We start from the raw sequence: 18,375 nt of genomic DNA, 5'->3' as shown, positions 1-18,375 counted from the left end.
GTTGCAGCCGTCCTTTGCTGTTTAATTTTGTTTCTGACAACTAAAGTCAACAGATGTGCCTCCCTGAATCACTGTAAGCCATTTGTCCTTCCTCCTGTGGATAAAGTAGGGTCTTATAAATGACCAGAGATTTGCCAAAATGGGCTGATACTTCCATTTGTGTCCGACAAAGAATTACCACAGCTTAAAACCAAACACCCGGGACTTGGATGAGCAACACATGATTTGTAATTAAGCCCCATAATTTTCCAGAAACAAACATTAAGCTCTCAGCAGGACTGCCCACTGCACAAACAAAGACCAACAAAAACAGACACGTGAAAATTACCGGAACAAAACGTCTTATGGACGCTGTCCATCAGGAATTTCTCATCCTTGTGTGTGTTCTTGACTACTGTGTGGTGTGTGTGTGTGTGTGTGTGTGTGTGCGTGCGTGCTTACCGATGAGTAGAGGTGACCCTCCCCGTTCATGGCGATGTAGAGGCCAGTCTTGACTGATTGGATGGCCACGACTCTCAGACCCACAGGAATTAAGTTAAACAGAGCTGAGGAAAAAAACAGACAAACTGAGTTTACGTGCACATGTGTGTGCTTTTTTCCTCTTGATATACGCTGCTCTATGAACTGACGTGTCAGTTGGTTTGTTGCTCACTTAGTTTGGATATCTCTTAAGGTGAAGAAAGAGCTCGGCCTGTGTATTATATTTGAGCTGAGTAATTTTTCCACAACATTTTAATATCAGCCTGTTCTTGTTTATGTTTTCAAAGGCACAGTCATGCTCTCAGCTCCATCAGGTCAGTGTTATTTGAAGAACAGCATTCAGTGATGGCACCCGAACAGACAGCTGATCACACCCTTATAGCCTTGGGCAGGTATTTTAAAGGACAATGCTCGTGTCACTGCTGTTTTTGTTCACTTCTTGCAGTCCCCTACTGTTTTGTGTCTTTTAGATTTGTTTCACTTATATGATATATTAGCTCTTCTTCTTTTATTACTAATATTTGAAGGTTGTGACTGTCAGATTTTTAGTGACAGTAATAGATTACATTTTTGGAAGAAGAAACCAAATGGATGTTTTGTGTTAACTTTGAAAATGGAGGTGTGTGAAGAAGCCTAGCTGGAGTGCTTTATAAACATCTATCATAATAGCCTATATGTGGAAAAAGTCAGAATTAACATTAAATTAACATAACAAATAAGCAAATATTCCAATCAAACTATGAAAACCTCTCTACTTTCAAAACTCACATTACACAATGATGCAGGAGCTGCTATAAGAGAGCAATTACCTTTTTGTTTTAAAGTGTAAAAAGATAATAATGAGGCTTGAAAATTATTTTAATATTGCCAAGGTGATGTACGTCTGTATCTGTCTTCTCTCTAATGTGAAAATGGGACAAATATTACGCTGATTATTGGCCATCATTAGCTGTGACCTTTCAAGGTTGTTGACAATCTCCCAGACGTCTCCCTCTGAGGTCAGTTGAAATGTTGCCTCTTTAACCTGAATGCCTCTTATCATTACAGACTTATTGATTAGCCTGCTGACAGCACATACAGTCAAGTTGTTATGACAGAGACAAAGTCAAACTAAATTCAAGGTGAATCCTGCCTCTGTCTGTACATTCAGGATGTTTGTGCAAATTTTAGAAAAATCCAGCACAATGTTTTAATGAAAAATATTCCAAGGAACGAGCATATTTGCCAAGGTAAATGTGTTAGATGTTTATATTACCAGTTGCAGCTTTGTTGAAGCTGCAGCATACAACAAGGTCAAAATAAATCTCAGGATCAACCTGTGGAGTGAAGTGAGGATGGGGTGCAGTAGATTCTGAGTTCATAAAAACATGTTTTTCTTTTGGAAGCAATGCAAAATACTCCACAGCATTTATAGCCAACGCTAGTTAAGCATTTTAGGGATGTTTTCATCAATTATTGATGGTGTAATTGTCTCAGGTGTTTGACTCCATTTTCGGTTGGTGGTTGCAGCCCGTGGCTCGAGTATAAAGACGTTAATTGTTTCATGTTGTGAGTGTGATGCCTGGAAAAAGCTGAACTGCTGCATTGTCAGTAAACTTGGTGCTGACAGTGTGTGGGGAATTCATTGCTTTCATTTGCCTGGCTTTTGAAATAACTGCCTCCGTACAATGGAGATGAACAGAAATTTGTTCATGCTGCTCAAAACATAAAAAAACACAAAACATTTGCAGAGCTCATCTGCAGTTTGTCCTTTTGAAAACAGTCCACGTTAAACTCAATAATCCACAGACCTCACAGTGAACAGGTTTTATTTGGAATATTTTCAGTGAGATCATTTTGTCCGATAACATCTGATTAGCTTACACAGCTAACTCATTCATGTGTTTCAATTAATCCTCTAAAGCTAAACTATGAAACTTTTTGAAGGCTGTTGCCCTCTCTGAGAGCATGACTAAATTAAAGCAAAGATGTTTGTTGTGATATGTTGAACCGAAGGCAGCTGCTGCAAAACTTTAAAATGCACAAGCTGACAGCGAAGTATTGACTGAAGCTGTTGATTTTAATGAATAAAAATCCAGTCATATTGGATCGATATATCAATTCAATGATCAACGATCCATATCATCATCTTTAGGATGCACCTTTATCTTGAAATTCTGTGTCACAGTCAAACAGCTCTAGGCAGATAAGGGCAAGCAGCCAAGAGAAAGATGATGAAGATGACATTATTTCATTAGCGGTGTGGGAATATTTTGGATTTCGAATATAGGATGACAGATGAAGTACATGCCACATGTAAGCAATAGGGCTGCAACGAATAGTTGACTAATCAATGACTAATCGACTATTAAAATAATCAGTAACTATTTTAGTAGTCGACTAATCGGTGTGAGTCATTTTTCATAGAAAAGTACTATAAATGTACCCCAAAATACTCTTATTGCAGCTTCTTTCGTTCAAATACTGGCAACTTTACACACTCTCCCATGATGGTGAACTAAAACCCTTTGGCGTGAGTACGAAACAAGACATTAGATGACATAATTTTGTGGTTTGGGAGAGACAGACAGCCCTAGTAAGCAATGCCGCTATGAGATAAAATACTCAGGAAACAACATAGCTACCTTACTGGGCATCTCACTCCGCTAACTTCTCACAATGGCAAAATGAGCTGCTCTGTTTTAATAAGGTTCGGCTAAAAAAAATGTGCATACAGGCTGAAATCTGTGCTGTTCTATCAGGAGACACAGTGACTGATGCCAAAAATGAGTGAGAAAAAGTATAAATAATACATGTTATTTGTTAAGCTATAAGTAGAGTAAAACTCCTAAAACCTAAAAGTGCTTAAGCTAATAATGAGTGACTAGCAAAACACAACTGTTGTGTCTACAAACCTTAACAGTTATTTTTGGGGCTTGTTGTTAGTCTGTTTTATAGCTGTTGGGAGAAGTTTGCCTCCAGGCCTCCAGATTTCTTCCAGAAAAAGGCTTTCTGGCACTGTAGACACTGACCAACTTAACTGGTTAAAATTATTTATGTGTTGTTTTTTATCTTTGATAGCCAAAAGCAAGAAGACAGAGGTGGCAGCTTCATGATGAAACTCGAGATCTACACCCATAGTGAGAGTCATCCTTTGAATTGACTTTATTGACACTGTCATGGATGCTGGGTACAGTATGACAAGCTGATCAACATTTCACAGCAGCAGAGGATTCTCCAGAGACAGTTGATGCAAAAGGAAATACACAGGTAGTTATTATTGTGTAATTGACGTGAAATCACAACACACAGAACACAGAACAATGACCTGTAATGAAGGCCGTAAAAACGGACGTGCTATTTGGGACCAACAGCCGTGCTGGTTTTCTTTCTAATCAAGGGCTGATTACACCTGGGATATCAGAGCCCTCATTAATCAAGGTTACATAGAAATGGTCTCGAACAACCAACGTCTACAGTGTTTAGATATGAGCAGCAGAAATTTAAATGTGCGCAAGTACACCTGCAAGTAATCATCCTCCATAAATATCACTCTTTCCAAACCGCCATCGCGCTCATGCACAGCCTTCATTAACATAAAGATATGCACCCAGCTGATTAGCCATGGTGACGACCCTCCTTTTAAATGCTGCAGGAAATGTCACTGATGTCTCCCCTCTGCTGAACATGGCTCAGCCAGAGAAAACTGACAAACAAATGAAAAAAAACAAAAAAACAAGCTTGGCTACAAGTGAGAGCTGCAGTAAATTCTGTTTGATCTACATGCCGAGCTGTGGCAGAAATTTCAAAAATGATGATGGGAAGACGTTCGCCAAAAATTGATGTGAAGACATTAGCCAGAAAAAAGGGATCATAGTAAACAAGTGGGACATTGCTGCAACACGCGGATGGCAGAGAGCAACCAGCTCAGCCAACGTCGAGAGGACCAGCGAGCTGCCTGCTGTAGTGATTACTGATTAGCATTTGATTTTCTCTCAGCCCAGCACATCAGAATATAGCAATGGCTACATTAATCAATAAGCCATCCATCTGCAGCTCCTCCCTGAGGGCAGCGTTCGGGTGCAGAGGTCTAATAAACCAGGCCTTAAAAAACTAAATCCTCTGAGCAGCCACTTGTCGCTTTCAGCCCAACAGTTGGTGTGCTCTCTGAAAACACACAGCCTGCCCTGCACAGTGTGAAATGTCCCCTCTATGAAAACACCATCGCTGTCTCATTGCTGTCTTTCTGACTGCATATACTGTGAATTTCAATCGATGCCAACAACTGTCAGTCATTTAGATCAATATGCTCGTATGATAGATGGTGTCGCAGCACAATACGTTTATAATGTCCTTGTAAATGGGGAAACTTGACACTACTTTAACCTTTTAACTATTTGTATGATAACTATGATTCATTAGATCCTTCCTGCTGTTCTCTCCTTTTCACAGCGAGGAAAAAAGTGTCTCTCGACCTTCACCAAATCAGATGAGGACGAGAGACAGACATGTAATCTCTAAATAACTATTTGCCCTTGAGAAAGAGAGAGAGAAAGAAAGAGAGAGAGAGAGAGAGAGAGAGAGAGAGAGAGAGAGAGTCAGAGAGTCAAGGCTTTTCTTTTGCAATGATGAAATTTAGGCCCTGGTGAATTAAACTGACTAGTTATTGTAGTAAATGTATTACAGGAAATCAGCAGCAACAGGGCGCTCAGTTTTGCCCAAATTTACTGTAACATATTGGCACACCTGATTACAGCTGGATGATTATGGCCACAATGACAATCAAGATTATTTATCACAATTATTAATTGATGACGTGGCTGCTGTTAGTTAAGGAAGCGCTTGATTTGATATGCAGTGGAGTTTTTTTTATGATTAATACATCAACATCGCAGTCGATCATGTTCATTTAACTGTGGGAAGCCAATACGGTGATTAATATTTGATTAACTGTGCAGCCCTACACCTGATTGTGTGTATGGTATCCATCAGTGAGTCCACTTACAGGAGTTGGTGCTGTCGTCTTTGGTCCCGTCCAGACTTCCATCCTGGCCCATCTGGAGATAGAAGCCCTGCCTGCAGAACAACCTGGTCACTATGCCCTTCAGCTGTGGTTCTACGCAGACACAGACACAGACACAGGGAAGAGAAGAGAGATCTTATTATCAGGACAGCCTTTAAACATGAACACGCAAATGAAAATAAAATGAAGCAAAAATTGCTTCAGCAGAATGATGTATCCACAAATTCATCCCCACAAATCAATTTCTGCACAAATCCTGCAGGGCACATTTGAGATACACCACAGTTTGGCATTAAAGAACAATGTGACCACATGCGACCCGATGCATCCTGAGGGATTTCCTGTGGGGAGACTAGTCAGGCACATCCAATCCATTACAGGATTCTTGGACTAATCCTTCCTTCGTGGTCATTGTTCCACTTGAATAACGCTGATAAATTATTTCTGAACCTTTGATGGTGTGGAGCAGCTTCATAACGGCTTTGTATCTTCCATATTCTGTTCACTGTTTATCCACAGACCAACATATGCATTTGTATATATTACTCCTCTTATCAAAACTCAGATACAAGTGTGTATACCTCTGATGGCTTCTCCCCACCTTGAGCTGTTTGTCTAGAATGTTACAGACAGATAACTATTGATTGATGCTTCAAATTAAGATGTTTAAATCCTTACAGATCTAATATCGCAAACACAAGCAAATCACTGTTGCTCTAATGCTAATTTTCTAATTCTTAGTCACTGGATGCAGTGCTCTTGGCTAATCCATATTGCTCCAATTAAACAGCAGTCACATTTGCCTCCCACTGTTTGCATCTCAGCAACAAATACAAAATGACTGATAATAAAAGAAAATGATTAGAACTACGTGTGACAAAGGGGATGTGAAGGAGCCAAGGGACAAAGACTGACTGAGTCACAAGATAAAGACGGAGCGTGAGAGACTGATAGAAGGATAGAAAAATACAAGTCTGCCTGGATCTGCGTCGTACAGGTACAGACAGGCATTTGTTCCGTTCTGTCATCATTAGATCGAGAGCACGGTTTTTCCACATAAACATACACTCGCTGGTTGGTGACACTGATTATTTAATATGGCTCCTCTCACACACTTACATGTGACCACACCCATTTTCCCTCTCCAAAACATCAGTGACTTCGCCTTTGTCGGCGCAGCTATAGCAGGGTGGAAATCCCCTTTGAACGTGTGTGTGTGTGTGAGTGGGAATGAGTAAAGGTATACTCTAATGCACACAGACAGAAAAAAGCCAACACTGACCCAGTTTACGAGAAGTGTGTGTGTGAGAGAGAGAGGCAGGGGTGTTTTCCATCTTTGTGAAGGATCCATCTTGTGCAGCAGGGGAGAAGCAGGGAAGAGGAGCTGTGAAGCTTGCAACCAGCACTTCAACTGACTAAACTCCCAGCACACTACTTACTGTGGCATGTTGTGTGGTGCAGCCTGTGATAAATCTCACTTATATTAAAAGAAAGCTATTAAATTTGATGGCAAGGATCTCACACCACCATAAAGAGGACTGGACAGTTTGTCATTCTTTATGACACATATATATCCACACACTAATTGATAATTAAAATACTTGATAGTTGCAGCCCTGCACAGACACACTCCTCCCCCTGCTGCCCTTTTCTTTTCCTCTTTCCTATAAATACAGTGCAGCACAGTCTGTATTCTCTTGCATTAAGTAAACATCATTGCGACTGACAGCTGTGATATTTTCTTGCTGCTTTATGATTCAAAGTTTACCTGCCCAGCACCCATCTGTCAGAGCAGAACAGAAATCAGCACACGCTGCCCACTGCAGAGCGACTGAAATCAGTCACATTTCAATCTCTCTGTGCTTGTTTCTGTGACGCACAACCAGTGGAAGCTTCTGGAAATTTAATTTATTGTCTCTTATCTTTTTTCTAGAATGTGTGACATGTTAAATGTAAAAAAAAAAACATAATGTAAAACATGATTTATCTTTAAATGTTACTGAATTAGACATGGAGACACAGCCTGGCTTTGTGTTTATACATCTGTCTTTCTGCTGGTTTCTATCTGTCTGATATGGATATATATTCCAGCAGGTGTATTTCAGTGGTGACATGTTACATCAGAACGCCTCTCCTGGCTGGTGTTATGACTCAGCTGATGAGAATTTTCCAGTCCAGGCAATTCATTTTTCAAAAACAGCTTGAAGAAAAACATTTATATTTCTGAAAGTTAGACATGGAGAGACATTTTTTTGGTTACTCTGACTTAAGAGTAGACAATAAACCAAATGTATGTACTTACCAATATTAAGGATCTTCTTGTGTCAACCAATATTTACTCAAATTTAAATCAACAGTTTGTCTGAAACCCATAAAATTAAACTGAGAATAACTAAACAAGTGGGGCTGTACAAATTGTATTTCAATTCAAATATACTGTACCTATTTTTAATTATGATTTGCTCATACTTTTATTACAACTTTATTCTACCCTACATTTGTGTCCCTCAATTTTTTGCAATACTTGTATTTATTTTTTAATTTCATTTTTTCTTACTATGTTTATGTAACACACCGATACACTAAAGCAAATCCTTGAAACCTGCTTGGCATTAAACTGGATTATTATTCTGATTTCATTCTTTACAATTGAAGCTTCAACTGGTGTTTTCAGATGAAGTTTCTAATCTCTCTCTTTTTTTTAAATCCTCAGTTTGAATAAAGTGCTTCATCAGATGAAATGAATGTGTCTTCCTTAAATCAACTTTCCTCAATAAATAAATGGTGCTGTCAAGATTGCTGCGAGACCATCTTGCTAATGCAGGTGTGGGCCTCCCTTTGTGTGCAGCAAGCAGAGGAGCAAATTGTTTTTTGACTGCAGTGAAAATATTGTTTATGAAATGCTTAACACCAACAATTGTGCAATAAACCAGAAAAAAAGCAGGTTGTGAATTTTAGAAATTATTACATTTATCTTTTTTCAAAAAAATTTGATTTCTGGACTTTTCAGTCCTCTGGAGTTATTATTACTATTGTTACAATGGTTCGTATAATACCTATCCAACCACTGCCCCACGGATGGTGCAGTCACTTTACGTACTTAACATAAAGTTACATAGGTTAGGTTTCAGAAAGTAAAGTTACTGAGGTTAGGTTTAGGAAAAGAAAAATGATGATGACGTACCTTAAAATAATTCAAAGTTCATTTGCTTTCACACAGGACACAAACACCAGTCTGGGGGAAAGTCCTGCATTTGTTTGACCCATTCACCACGTCAACCTGCCTCCTTACACAGACTTTCTCTCTTTATACTATTTCCTTATTTACTCCCATCAGAGTGCAGGCCACATGATCGCAGCCTTCTCCAATACATTAAAAATAGATTTCTGGTCTATGATTACTTAAGTTATACAAATAGTGGTGCTTTACTTTTTGTGGGTATACATATGAACAGTGCATGGGAACAGCCTGACTGGAAGCTAATAGTTATAATACTAATAATATTAGTGAAATCTTTTCTGCAACTGTGCAGAAATACTGGATGTGAGCATGATGAATACCCAAAAAAGAAAAGCAAATGAGCTTGGTTTATAATTCTAATGTCAACATTATAAATAAAGCTTCCGAGCTTCGAACTGTTTGGTGCAGCCCTACTAACCAGAGGTTTAACCAATCAATTCACAGTCTATTCCAGTATCTTCAACTGGCCATACTGTAATTGATTAGGACTGAGCCAGCACATGAAAGGAAATTTAATGCACTGAAGTATTTATCTTATGTGATATCATTTATGGTGCTATAGATTTTTAATTACGTCCTCCAGCCCTATTACGAGTACAATTACAGACTCAAATGGCGTTATTGTTGGTGTTTGCATAACCCCCTGCTGCACTGGATGCAAAATCGATACTTCTCTACAGGGGACTGTCCTGCTGCATCCACTCTGCATCAGCTCATCATCTATTTATGTGTCTATTCATCCATCTAACATCCAGTTATCCATTTATTCATATTCCAACCTGACGTGGCCAGCCGTTGCCACGGTGACATTCCCACAGTCGTCAAGGTGATATTCCCACTCTTCCCACTTTCTCCACGTCCTGTCTGTTACTAGGGAAATTCCCATTCTCGTGTTGCCACGGCAACAGTCTCGTGATTCCAGACTGTTCCAGTGGAAGGGTATTCCCCCATCCACACAGATACACACACACACACACACACACACACACACACACACAGAGCTGTATTTTCATCATAATGTGATCTGATTCAATCAGTCAGCCCGTCAGGTGGCCACGCTGATTTGACATGTCATATTGTCTGTTAATTCACCCCAGTCTGAGTCTGAATACAGTGTTTAACACGGTATAAAATACCAACATGGGTGTCTCATACAAACGATGCATTAAAGACCTTCTCTCTCCTTCTCTCTCTTTTTCACACATCTCACCAAACAACAGCACCCAAGTGAAAAATTCACAGGCAGCAACTGAACGCAGCCATTTCATCCTCATTTCCATCAGAGTGATTAGTGATTAGAGAAACACTTAGGGTGCTGAAAAGCATGGATTTCTTGTTAAAACACAGACCATTCAGATCTGGTTCAGCTCCAGTAAATGTACTTCAGCTCTAACATGGCAGCAATGACGCAGCTCGTGCAAAATCTATACTGATAAATAATAAAGATCCTTAACCTAAATTTGTGCCAATGAGACATTATATTCCGGTTTTACACAGGTCTGCACCACTTGTAATCATTGAGGCTTTTCCACCCGTGACAAGAATACATTTCTGAGGGAAATACTGGTATCGATTGTCCATACATGCTTATTATTATGAATTGATTGAAAGCAAGGAAACACCCTGTACAGACAGCCAGTCCATCACAAGGATAACACATAAAAAACCAAGGTGACAGTGTTAACCACAGAGCTACGTATTGAGCTAAGTATTTTATTAAGTCAGAGTTCCACCAGGGTATCTGTACCAGGTGCCTGAAAAAGCACAACTGGCTTCTATCAACATGAGGAGCAGCAACTCGACTTTTATGTCCCCCTGCATCACTAAACTCCTCATCTCTGCAGTGAATCCCTATTTTGGCATATCCTTAATCTCATCCTCTCGGTCACTACGCAGAGTTCATGACCACGGTGAGGGCGGGATACAACATCAATAAATCGGAAAATCAAGAGCTTTGTGGTTCAGCTCCCTCTTCGGCCGCAGTGACCAGCCGGCACTCAATCTCATGCTCCTTGTTAGCGTCACATAAAGATACGCCGCAGAGACACTTAACCTCCCCAACACCCCTCCCACCACCACAAGCTTCCTGGAAGTGACACATAATTGGGGTTTAGGGGTTTGTGAGCCTCGGTGAGCTTTGAGAAATGTTTTCTGAGAACTTGTGCTCCTTTTAGGGATGTCTGCGGCAAACTGGTGTCAGGTAAGAGGCCAGAACATTTGAAGCCAAGAAATATCATGCTCTGCTCTGCTCAGACGTCCCCACTCAGGGAGCAGGAAAGGAGCAAACCAATGTCTACGAGTGTGACAATAAATTACATGACTATTTAACTAACTAACAAGATGCCTGAATACATTGTCTCGGGCGGTGGGGAAAAGGGGTTTCATAGACTAAATTAGTCAAAAGAATTATTGACATTAATTAATAAAGAAAACAATCATTGATGCATCCATATAGACACACACTCCTCTATTTTACTGCATTCTTCCTCTTTCCTATAAAGACGACAAAGTCTACACTTTTCATCCATTAAGTAAACATCATTGCGACTGACAGCTGATATTTTCTTGCTGCTTTATGATTCAAAGTTTACCTGCCCAGCACCCGTCTGTCAGAGCAGAACAGAAATCAGCACACGCTGCCCACTGCAGAGCGACTGAAATCAGTCACATTTCCATCTCCCTGAGCTTGTTTGTGTGACGCACGACCAGAAGAAGCTCCTGCAAATGTAATTTACTGTCTGTTATCTTTTCCTAGAACGTGTCATGTCCTTTATATTTCATCTACGACGTGGTGATTTATAAAAAAAATAATGTAAAATGTTACTGATCTAGACCTGGATGCACAGGGGAGAGCGTGCCTTCCAGCCCGGCTTTGCGTTTATACATCTGTCTTTCTATTGGCTTATAACCCTGTCTGATATGGATATATTACAGGTGCTTTTCAACAGCCGTATGTAATATCAGAACACCTTTCCTGGCTGGTGCTGTGACTCAGCTGATGGGAATTTTTGAGGCAGCGTGATTTATTTCTTGACTGAAGCCACGAAAAGCCAATATTTTGTGGCAGTGATTGTCTTTTAATTTGGCGGGGATCTCCCGTCCATCATGTTACAATGAAACTCTCCACTCAAAGTCAGACTGGTGACGTGGTTGTAGGTGGGGTAGGCTGATTTCACTGCATGATTTGAATGCTGTTGAGTAAAAATCCTCCCACACCAGTGCCATGAACTCTCCGCTCAGACGCCTAATTACTAATAATAACAACACACTGAGACGAACTGTGGACAAGAAGGAGACTCTGTCATATCAAAAATGGACTGATATCACATTTTTAATAAAAAGCCAATTTTGGTTCCATGTCAGTCTAACTCTGGCTGATAAAAGCATGCAAATTTGAGCTGTATTGAACCACGTCTTTGATCGAGTAATGAAGGCTGCGGATCATTTTTAGTCTGCCTCTCCTTCACAAAACCTCTGGAAGACAGTAGGGGATGTTGGCAAATCTCTCTCACACACACAAACACACATACACACGGACGTTGCCAAGCTTTCACCAGCAGCTCTCACAGCTGGGAACACAGAGGGTGAAGGAGGGAAAGGAGGAGGTAGGGAAGAAGGGAGGGAGGAAGGAAAAAGAGGGAGAAAAAAGTAAAATGGAAAAATCTATATGGGGAGGAGTGGGTGGAGAGGAGAAAGGTGATGAGATGAAGGTGAGGAGAGGAATGAAGGTAAGACAAGAGAAGAGGAGAAGAAAAGAAAGAGGAGAGATAAAACACAAAATGATGCTGGAAGAAGGGAGGTCCGAGGTAGGGAGGGAAGATTAGGAGAGAAGGAAGAGAGATGAGGAAGGGAAGAGTGGAAGAAAGGAAGTAGGGAAGAGGGGTGACCAAAAGGGGAGGAGAAGGGAGAAAAATGCAAAGCAACTGACGGTAATACAGGAGAGAAAGAGGAAGGTGAAAAGAGAAATGAAGGAGAGGAAAGGACAGGACAGGACAGGACAGGACAGGACAGGACAGGAAAGGAAAGGAAAGGAAAGGAAAGGATGCTGTTGTATTCTTCCCAAAATTGTAAAAAGGGAATGAGGCAAAAGGAGGGACAAAGAGATCTAAGGAAGGAAGGGAGGATTGGATGATATAAGAAGGGCAGTAGGAAGAAGGGTCAAAAGGAGGTGAGCTGGAGGCAGGAGGAGGAGAAACAAGGGATGACAAACAGAGGAAAAGGACAAGATGGTAGGAATGAAAAAACAAACAGAGGAACTACGGATATGATAAAAAGAGGACCGTAAGAGGGAGAGAGGAGAGGAGGCCTTCATTTCCTTCCTCTCCTCTCCTCTCCTTCCTCCTGAAGGGAACATGGGTGGAAAAGTAGAATGAGGCTGGAAGAAGGGATGGAAAGATCTAAGATAGGGAAGAAGAACAAGAAAGGTGAGAAGGGGGGGGGGGACAAAATGGAGAGGAGAGGCTGTTGTTGAAGGGTGGAAGCACAAAAAGGGACACACAGTAAGTAAAATGAAAGAACACAGGGGCGAAAGGTGGCAGGAGGAGAAAGGAAGAAAAAAATCCAGAGGAACTGAAGCGAGAGGAGGTGACAGAAAGAAAGAAAGGAGAGTGAGGACCTGGGATGGAGCTCTCACGCCCCAGTATATTCCCGTCAGCCACCAGACCAAACTGGTGAAAAACAATTCCTGTCAACATGACTCCTCACGTTCCCCTCTCCTCTATCTCCTCCTCTCATTTCCTGCCTCCTTCTCTCCTCCCTTCATCCATCCCTCTGCACACCGGCACCTGCTGGTTTCTCACACAATCAATTGATTACAACAGCACTTATCGCCTTTGCTATATTGAACGCTCACCATAGCACACAATCACAGCATTCTCATTAATCTGCATTCACGGCCATAACCAATCAATTTTCGGCGCGTTGACGGCGAGATCTGTCCCGTGATTGAACAATGGTGTTTGAGTGGGACTTGAAATGTGATTTTTTTTTTTTTTTTACTTTTTGACCTCCACGCCAACAAAAACCTGTCTGTGTTTTTCGTTCCAAGAGAGAGAGAACAGATGAAGCAAAGTGTGATTTCCAAACAAGAGAGAGGTGTTAGTTTTGTTCCTGTCCTTGTGTTTTAGTCCGACGTTCTGCTAATGTTGAGGCAAAGTCTCATGGTGGTGACAGGGCTCTCTGAATTATGAGCCCAAAATGAGAGAGCGGGGTAGAGATGCACAGAGAGACAGATAGAGAGAGAGGCTAGACAGACTAATCTGAAGCTTCAATAATGGATGTACCTGGAAACTACTGAACCATAGGGCACTACAAGACATGACAGTGTGTGTGTATGTGTGTGTGTGTGTGTGTGACCACAGAGGAGAGAGAGGGGAAAAAGAGAAAGAGGGGCGAGTCTGTCATTGTGTTTGTGCATGATTCGGGTGTGTGTGCGTGTATGAGCGCGCGCGAGTGTGCACCAGCCAGGGCGTGCATGTGTGAAGGTGGTTGTGTGTGATTGTGTCCGCGCGTAAAAAAGTGTATATAGGCGTGCGTGCATTCCTGCGTATGTGTGTGTACAGAAGCGCGCGCGCATCTGCATATCAATATATAGGCTATGTGCGTGTGTGTGATTGTCTGTGGTCATGCATGTGCGCGTTTGTACGCCCCCCATTTCCCCCCACACCTTGTCTCCGTAGCCTCCTCTTCTTCAAGCCAAATATCCGGACTTTGGAGAAGATGTCGACCAGGTTCCCGTTGCACAGCCCCTGCTTCTTACCGGGGCTCTTCCGCCGCCGGTGTGTAGTCGGTCGGTGGGCGTGTTGCTCTCTCGCCTGTCGCTTCTGCCGGATTAAACCGCTGGCGATGGCCGCTGCCATGTCTCCGCCGAAACAAAACCAGCCCCGTCTCCGTCCGTGTCTCCAGTCTCTTCAGCTGTGTCCACCGGAGGGGACGGAGCGCAGACAAAACCAGACGCAAACCTCCAGTCTCCGCTCTACCGGCTATACCGACCCCATACTTGAGCCACAACGCGGTAAAGTCCGAGATAAACACACCACTTCGCCTTACAGCATATCCTCTGTTGCCGTTATTCCCCAGGCCATTGATTTGAAACGCACAGCGGTTTACCTGTCCGTCACGTTTCACCGGTCTGTCTGTCAGTCAGATAACAGCTGTCACTGAACGGCTCCTCCAGCCGATACCACCGGAGCCCGTTTGTCACTTTGTGTTCCCATGGTCAACAGGCGAGACACACACAACCGGGAGAAAAGGAGAATAGTGCCTCAGAAAGCAATTCTGTCCTCTGCTCTGAAAAACGTCCGTTTGTATTCCACTGACAGAAGCGCGAGGCGCGCGTGCTGCCGCGAGCCGCTCCAGCTGCGTGAAACTAGCGACAGTTACCCGGAGCATCACCGGAAACAGGGCGGGTTGGCTTTCAAAGTGAAAGCTTCATGGTGTTTGTGTTTTTTTAAACCCATTACGTTAATGACTCACTTTACAGAAGAGAATTTTAAACCTTCAGCAGAATGAAAATTTACTGTATTCATAGTCTATTAGTCCCCTTTTATCTGCTGCCATTTCACTACTTGTTGCTGCCATCAAGTGGTCAATATTCAGTCAATCTACATTATTTAGGAAAAATATTATTTTAATCTTACTAGAAACGCAACTAACAGTTTAAACTCTAGAAAAAAATAATTACACCCGTTTATTACAGGCAGACATTTAAAAAATGTATATCAGCCACACGAATACGAATATTATTTTCTTTTAAATATCATTAATATTGGCTATAGTTCTCCTGCATTATCGCAATGTCATCTTGTGTTTTAAGTGGAGATTTAGTGTCATTATCTTAATCCTCCTTTATAAAATGTCTGCTTTTATTTAGCGTCACTATAGAATTTTTTCCCCCAAGCCAACAGGGAATATTAAAACTTATGTAGCATATCTTACATTATCAATTATATATATTTATTATTTTGAAAGTAATGACCGGATGTCCCCGTGGTGCCCATTCTAGGTGGCTTGACGTTGGAAGGCGCGAGCGCTCACTGGAACCACACCGTTGCTGGAGCCACGCGCCGAGCGAGCAGTCACACACGCGCTCCCAAAAACAACCTGTCATGCTCATTACGGGCCAGTGGAGGGGTGTGTGCGGGGTGTGGGGGCGACGTCACCGGCGGACGGTCGGCCGGAACCGGTAGCAGGTGCCCGGGTGGGGCTCAGGAATGAGACACGGCAACAGCTCTGTCCTTTAACATGAGTGCAAAGCATATGCAATGTGGCTACAGTGAAATGTTGAAGCATTTTCATCCCTATCATACTGATTTTATTTCAAACTGCATGCAGACAATGAGATGTGCTCCACTCATCACCTCCTCCTCCTCCTCCCATACATCCCCACTGTCTGTATGCATGACAGGTTTTCTGACTGACTGGTTTAAAAATGCAAGAGGTGGGCTAGATTGACAGGCTGATAAGGTGGAGGGCTACCTGCCTCACATGTGGGGTTGGTCTACTGTACACGTGCCTATACCTTTCACAGACGGCTGTAAGATAACACCACAGGACTGAGTACACTCATTCCCTCCCTTATCTAACAGTCTGTGGGCCAGTGTCAAGTGTAGCACTGTACTGAGTGGGTATGTTTAACACTCAGTTTTAAATGAGTGGGGTTACTGAATCAAATAAGGATACAATAGATATTATACAACCAGACAAAGTCAAACAAAGTATTATTATTTCTGAAAAGTTATGTTCGGATTGAAGTTTTGCCTGAAATTTCACAAGCCAGCATGAATTTGTCTTTTGTCCAGTGCAGCATGTAGGTCAGCCATCTCTCCAGAATAAAGAGCTGGGCAGGGACCCAGCTGGACACAAAGAACGCTGAAATGAAATTTTCCTTTCTTCTGGGGGAAACTCATATCAAAGAAAATCCCCAAACCTTTCCCAATCTATCTGTCCTTATAATGAACAATGGACAGCAGGGTTTGGCCGTGTGGGTTTTTTCAAGGCAGGGTGGAAGCCCCATCATATGCGTGAAATTCACTCACCACATTCAAGTGCCCACAGGGGTGAACTGTTTCCATCACTGCCAGTCCCAAATGTCAACTTTGCATATAAGATATCTCGCTGTCTCACGGGCTGATTGTAATTCAATATGCTGATCACAATCAGTTCCCTCAGGGGGTTAAGCCCTTGGATCACAATACAGATTGTAGCTATTCTGTAGTATGGCTGTGAGTGGGATGTTACATGTGTTCGTCTGGGTGATCACAGGCTTGCAAGAAAAGAAGTTTAATGGTACTAGCAGTATCTGTAACCTGCATTTTATTGGTGGTATTTCTATGGAAACGAATGGTTTCAAAACTGTTCTGAATAAATGAAAGTCCTATTCATTTTCAAGTATTTTTATCTTTGTTGTGTGGATCCAAAAAGGACTTGAGTGCAGTGGCTGAAGCATATGCGATTAAAAAATAATCGGATGCCGCTTTGAGGCTTGGTGACGTTGGAGGCAGGTCAGGGCACTTTAACAAACATATCTCAGCACCATGGACAGAGAACATCCTCTCTCTAACACTGACTAGCTCTGCCTTTGTATGTGTCTGTGTGTGCTATTCATAGGCAGATACACACTGACGAACAGACAGTTCTCTCCAAGGTACCACTGGGATGTAATGCACGTCTTTCCTCATGCCCACTAGGTGGCACCAGAGCGTGTCTATGAAGATCAGCCCAACAATAGGAGCTCACTGATAACAGTATTAATAGTGGTAGCACATCAATAACACAGTGGCAGCTCACTGTGTGTGGTACATAATGATCAGTAGCAGTGTGGGACTCCCGCACAGACAAGATAAAAGCATGCGTGATTGAAGAACCTGCTCATTTAAAAGCTACAATAACCAAATAGAGCTCTGAACGCAGACAGGAGCTTATCAGATTTTGGTCTTTGTGTGAACTGAAATATGTCAGTGCAGTTATTGTTTGTCTCATATTCATCCTAATATACTTTGCTTAGCTTGGTCCCATTATGGCCTGTATTCATAGACTCGTATAGATAAAGCAACAGCAGCAGTCTGTCATCCTGGATATTCATTTTTTTGCCTTTTCAGCAGGTAAATCGAAAATCTTCGACAGGCTTCCCTTCTTTTGTCTTTGATGTTGCTGACACATTATTATTTAGATACAGAAGGAACCACTGCTTCGCCCTTGCTTGTCTCTCACAGACAGCAGAAAAGAGAGAACAAAAAAAAAAGATGTGTGTGTACTTGTGTGAGCGAGGAGGGGGGTGTGTACGCTGTTTTATCCAGGTCAGTCCAAGCTAAGGAGTTATGAATAAATCAAAGCTTCATTTACATTAAAATTCATCTCCTCTGCTGCTTTTTATAACATCGGAGGAAGGCGGGACACAGCTCTTAAACTTCAAAAGGAAAATTCTTCGTACCTCATCCCTCTTTCACCATCCATCCCCTCAAAAAATAAAAACATCTGCCCATCCCGAATCCTTCTGCTTCACAGTACGTGACTTGCATGAGAACACTCTCTCTCTCTCTCTCACGCACGCACACACACACACACACAGATAAACACACAAATTGTGCATGTCAACTGAAATATGTAATAGTGTACATAAATTAAAAAAAAAAGAAAATGCTTTTAATACCAG

The 18,375-nt window shown here is 41.9% G+C and overlaps 1 protein-coding gene across 2 annotated transcripts in view; it reads right to left on the bottom strand.

Moving 5' to 3' along the window:
• LOC125884950 (fibroblast growth factor 14-like) overlaps positions 1 to 18,375 on the bottom strand; it is a 71,068-nt gene that overhangs the window by 23,779 nt on the left and 28,914 nt on the right. The window contains exons 1-3 of one of the 2 annotated variants that reach the window (XM_049570257.1): positions 14,389 to 15,166; positions 5,465 to 5,575; positions 442 to 545 (exon numbers count right to left, since the gene is read on the bottom strand). In XM_049570257.1, the coding sequence (XP_049426214.1) occupies positions 442 to 545; positions 5,465 to 5,575; positions 14,389 to 14,581 (408 nt within the window). In that variant the 5' untranslated portion in view covers positions 14,582 to 15,166. Of the gene's footprint in view, positions 1 to 441; positions 546 to 5,464; positions 5,576 to 14,388; positions 15,167 to 18,375 lie in introns of those variants that run through there. The other variant, XM_049570258.1, reaches the window with a different exon arrangement.

This window comes from Epinephelus fuscoguttatus, linkage group LG24, assembly GCF_011397635.1.
Source record: "Epinephelus fuscoguttatus linkage group LG24, E.fuscoguttatus.final_Chr_v1".
NCBI lineage: Eukaryota > Metazoa > Chordata > Actinopteri > Perciformes > Serranidae > Epinephelus > Epinephelus fuscoguttatus.
This window is presented reverse-complemented; position numbering and strand designations above follow the sequence as displayed.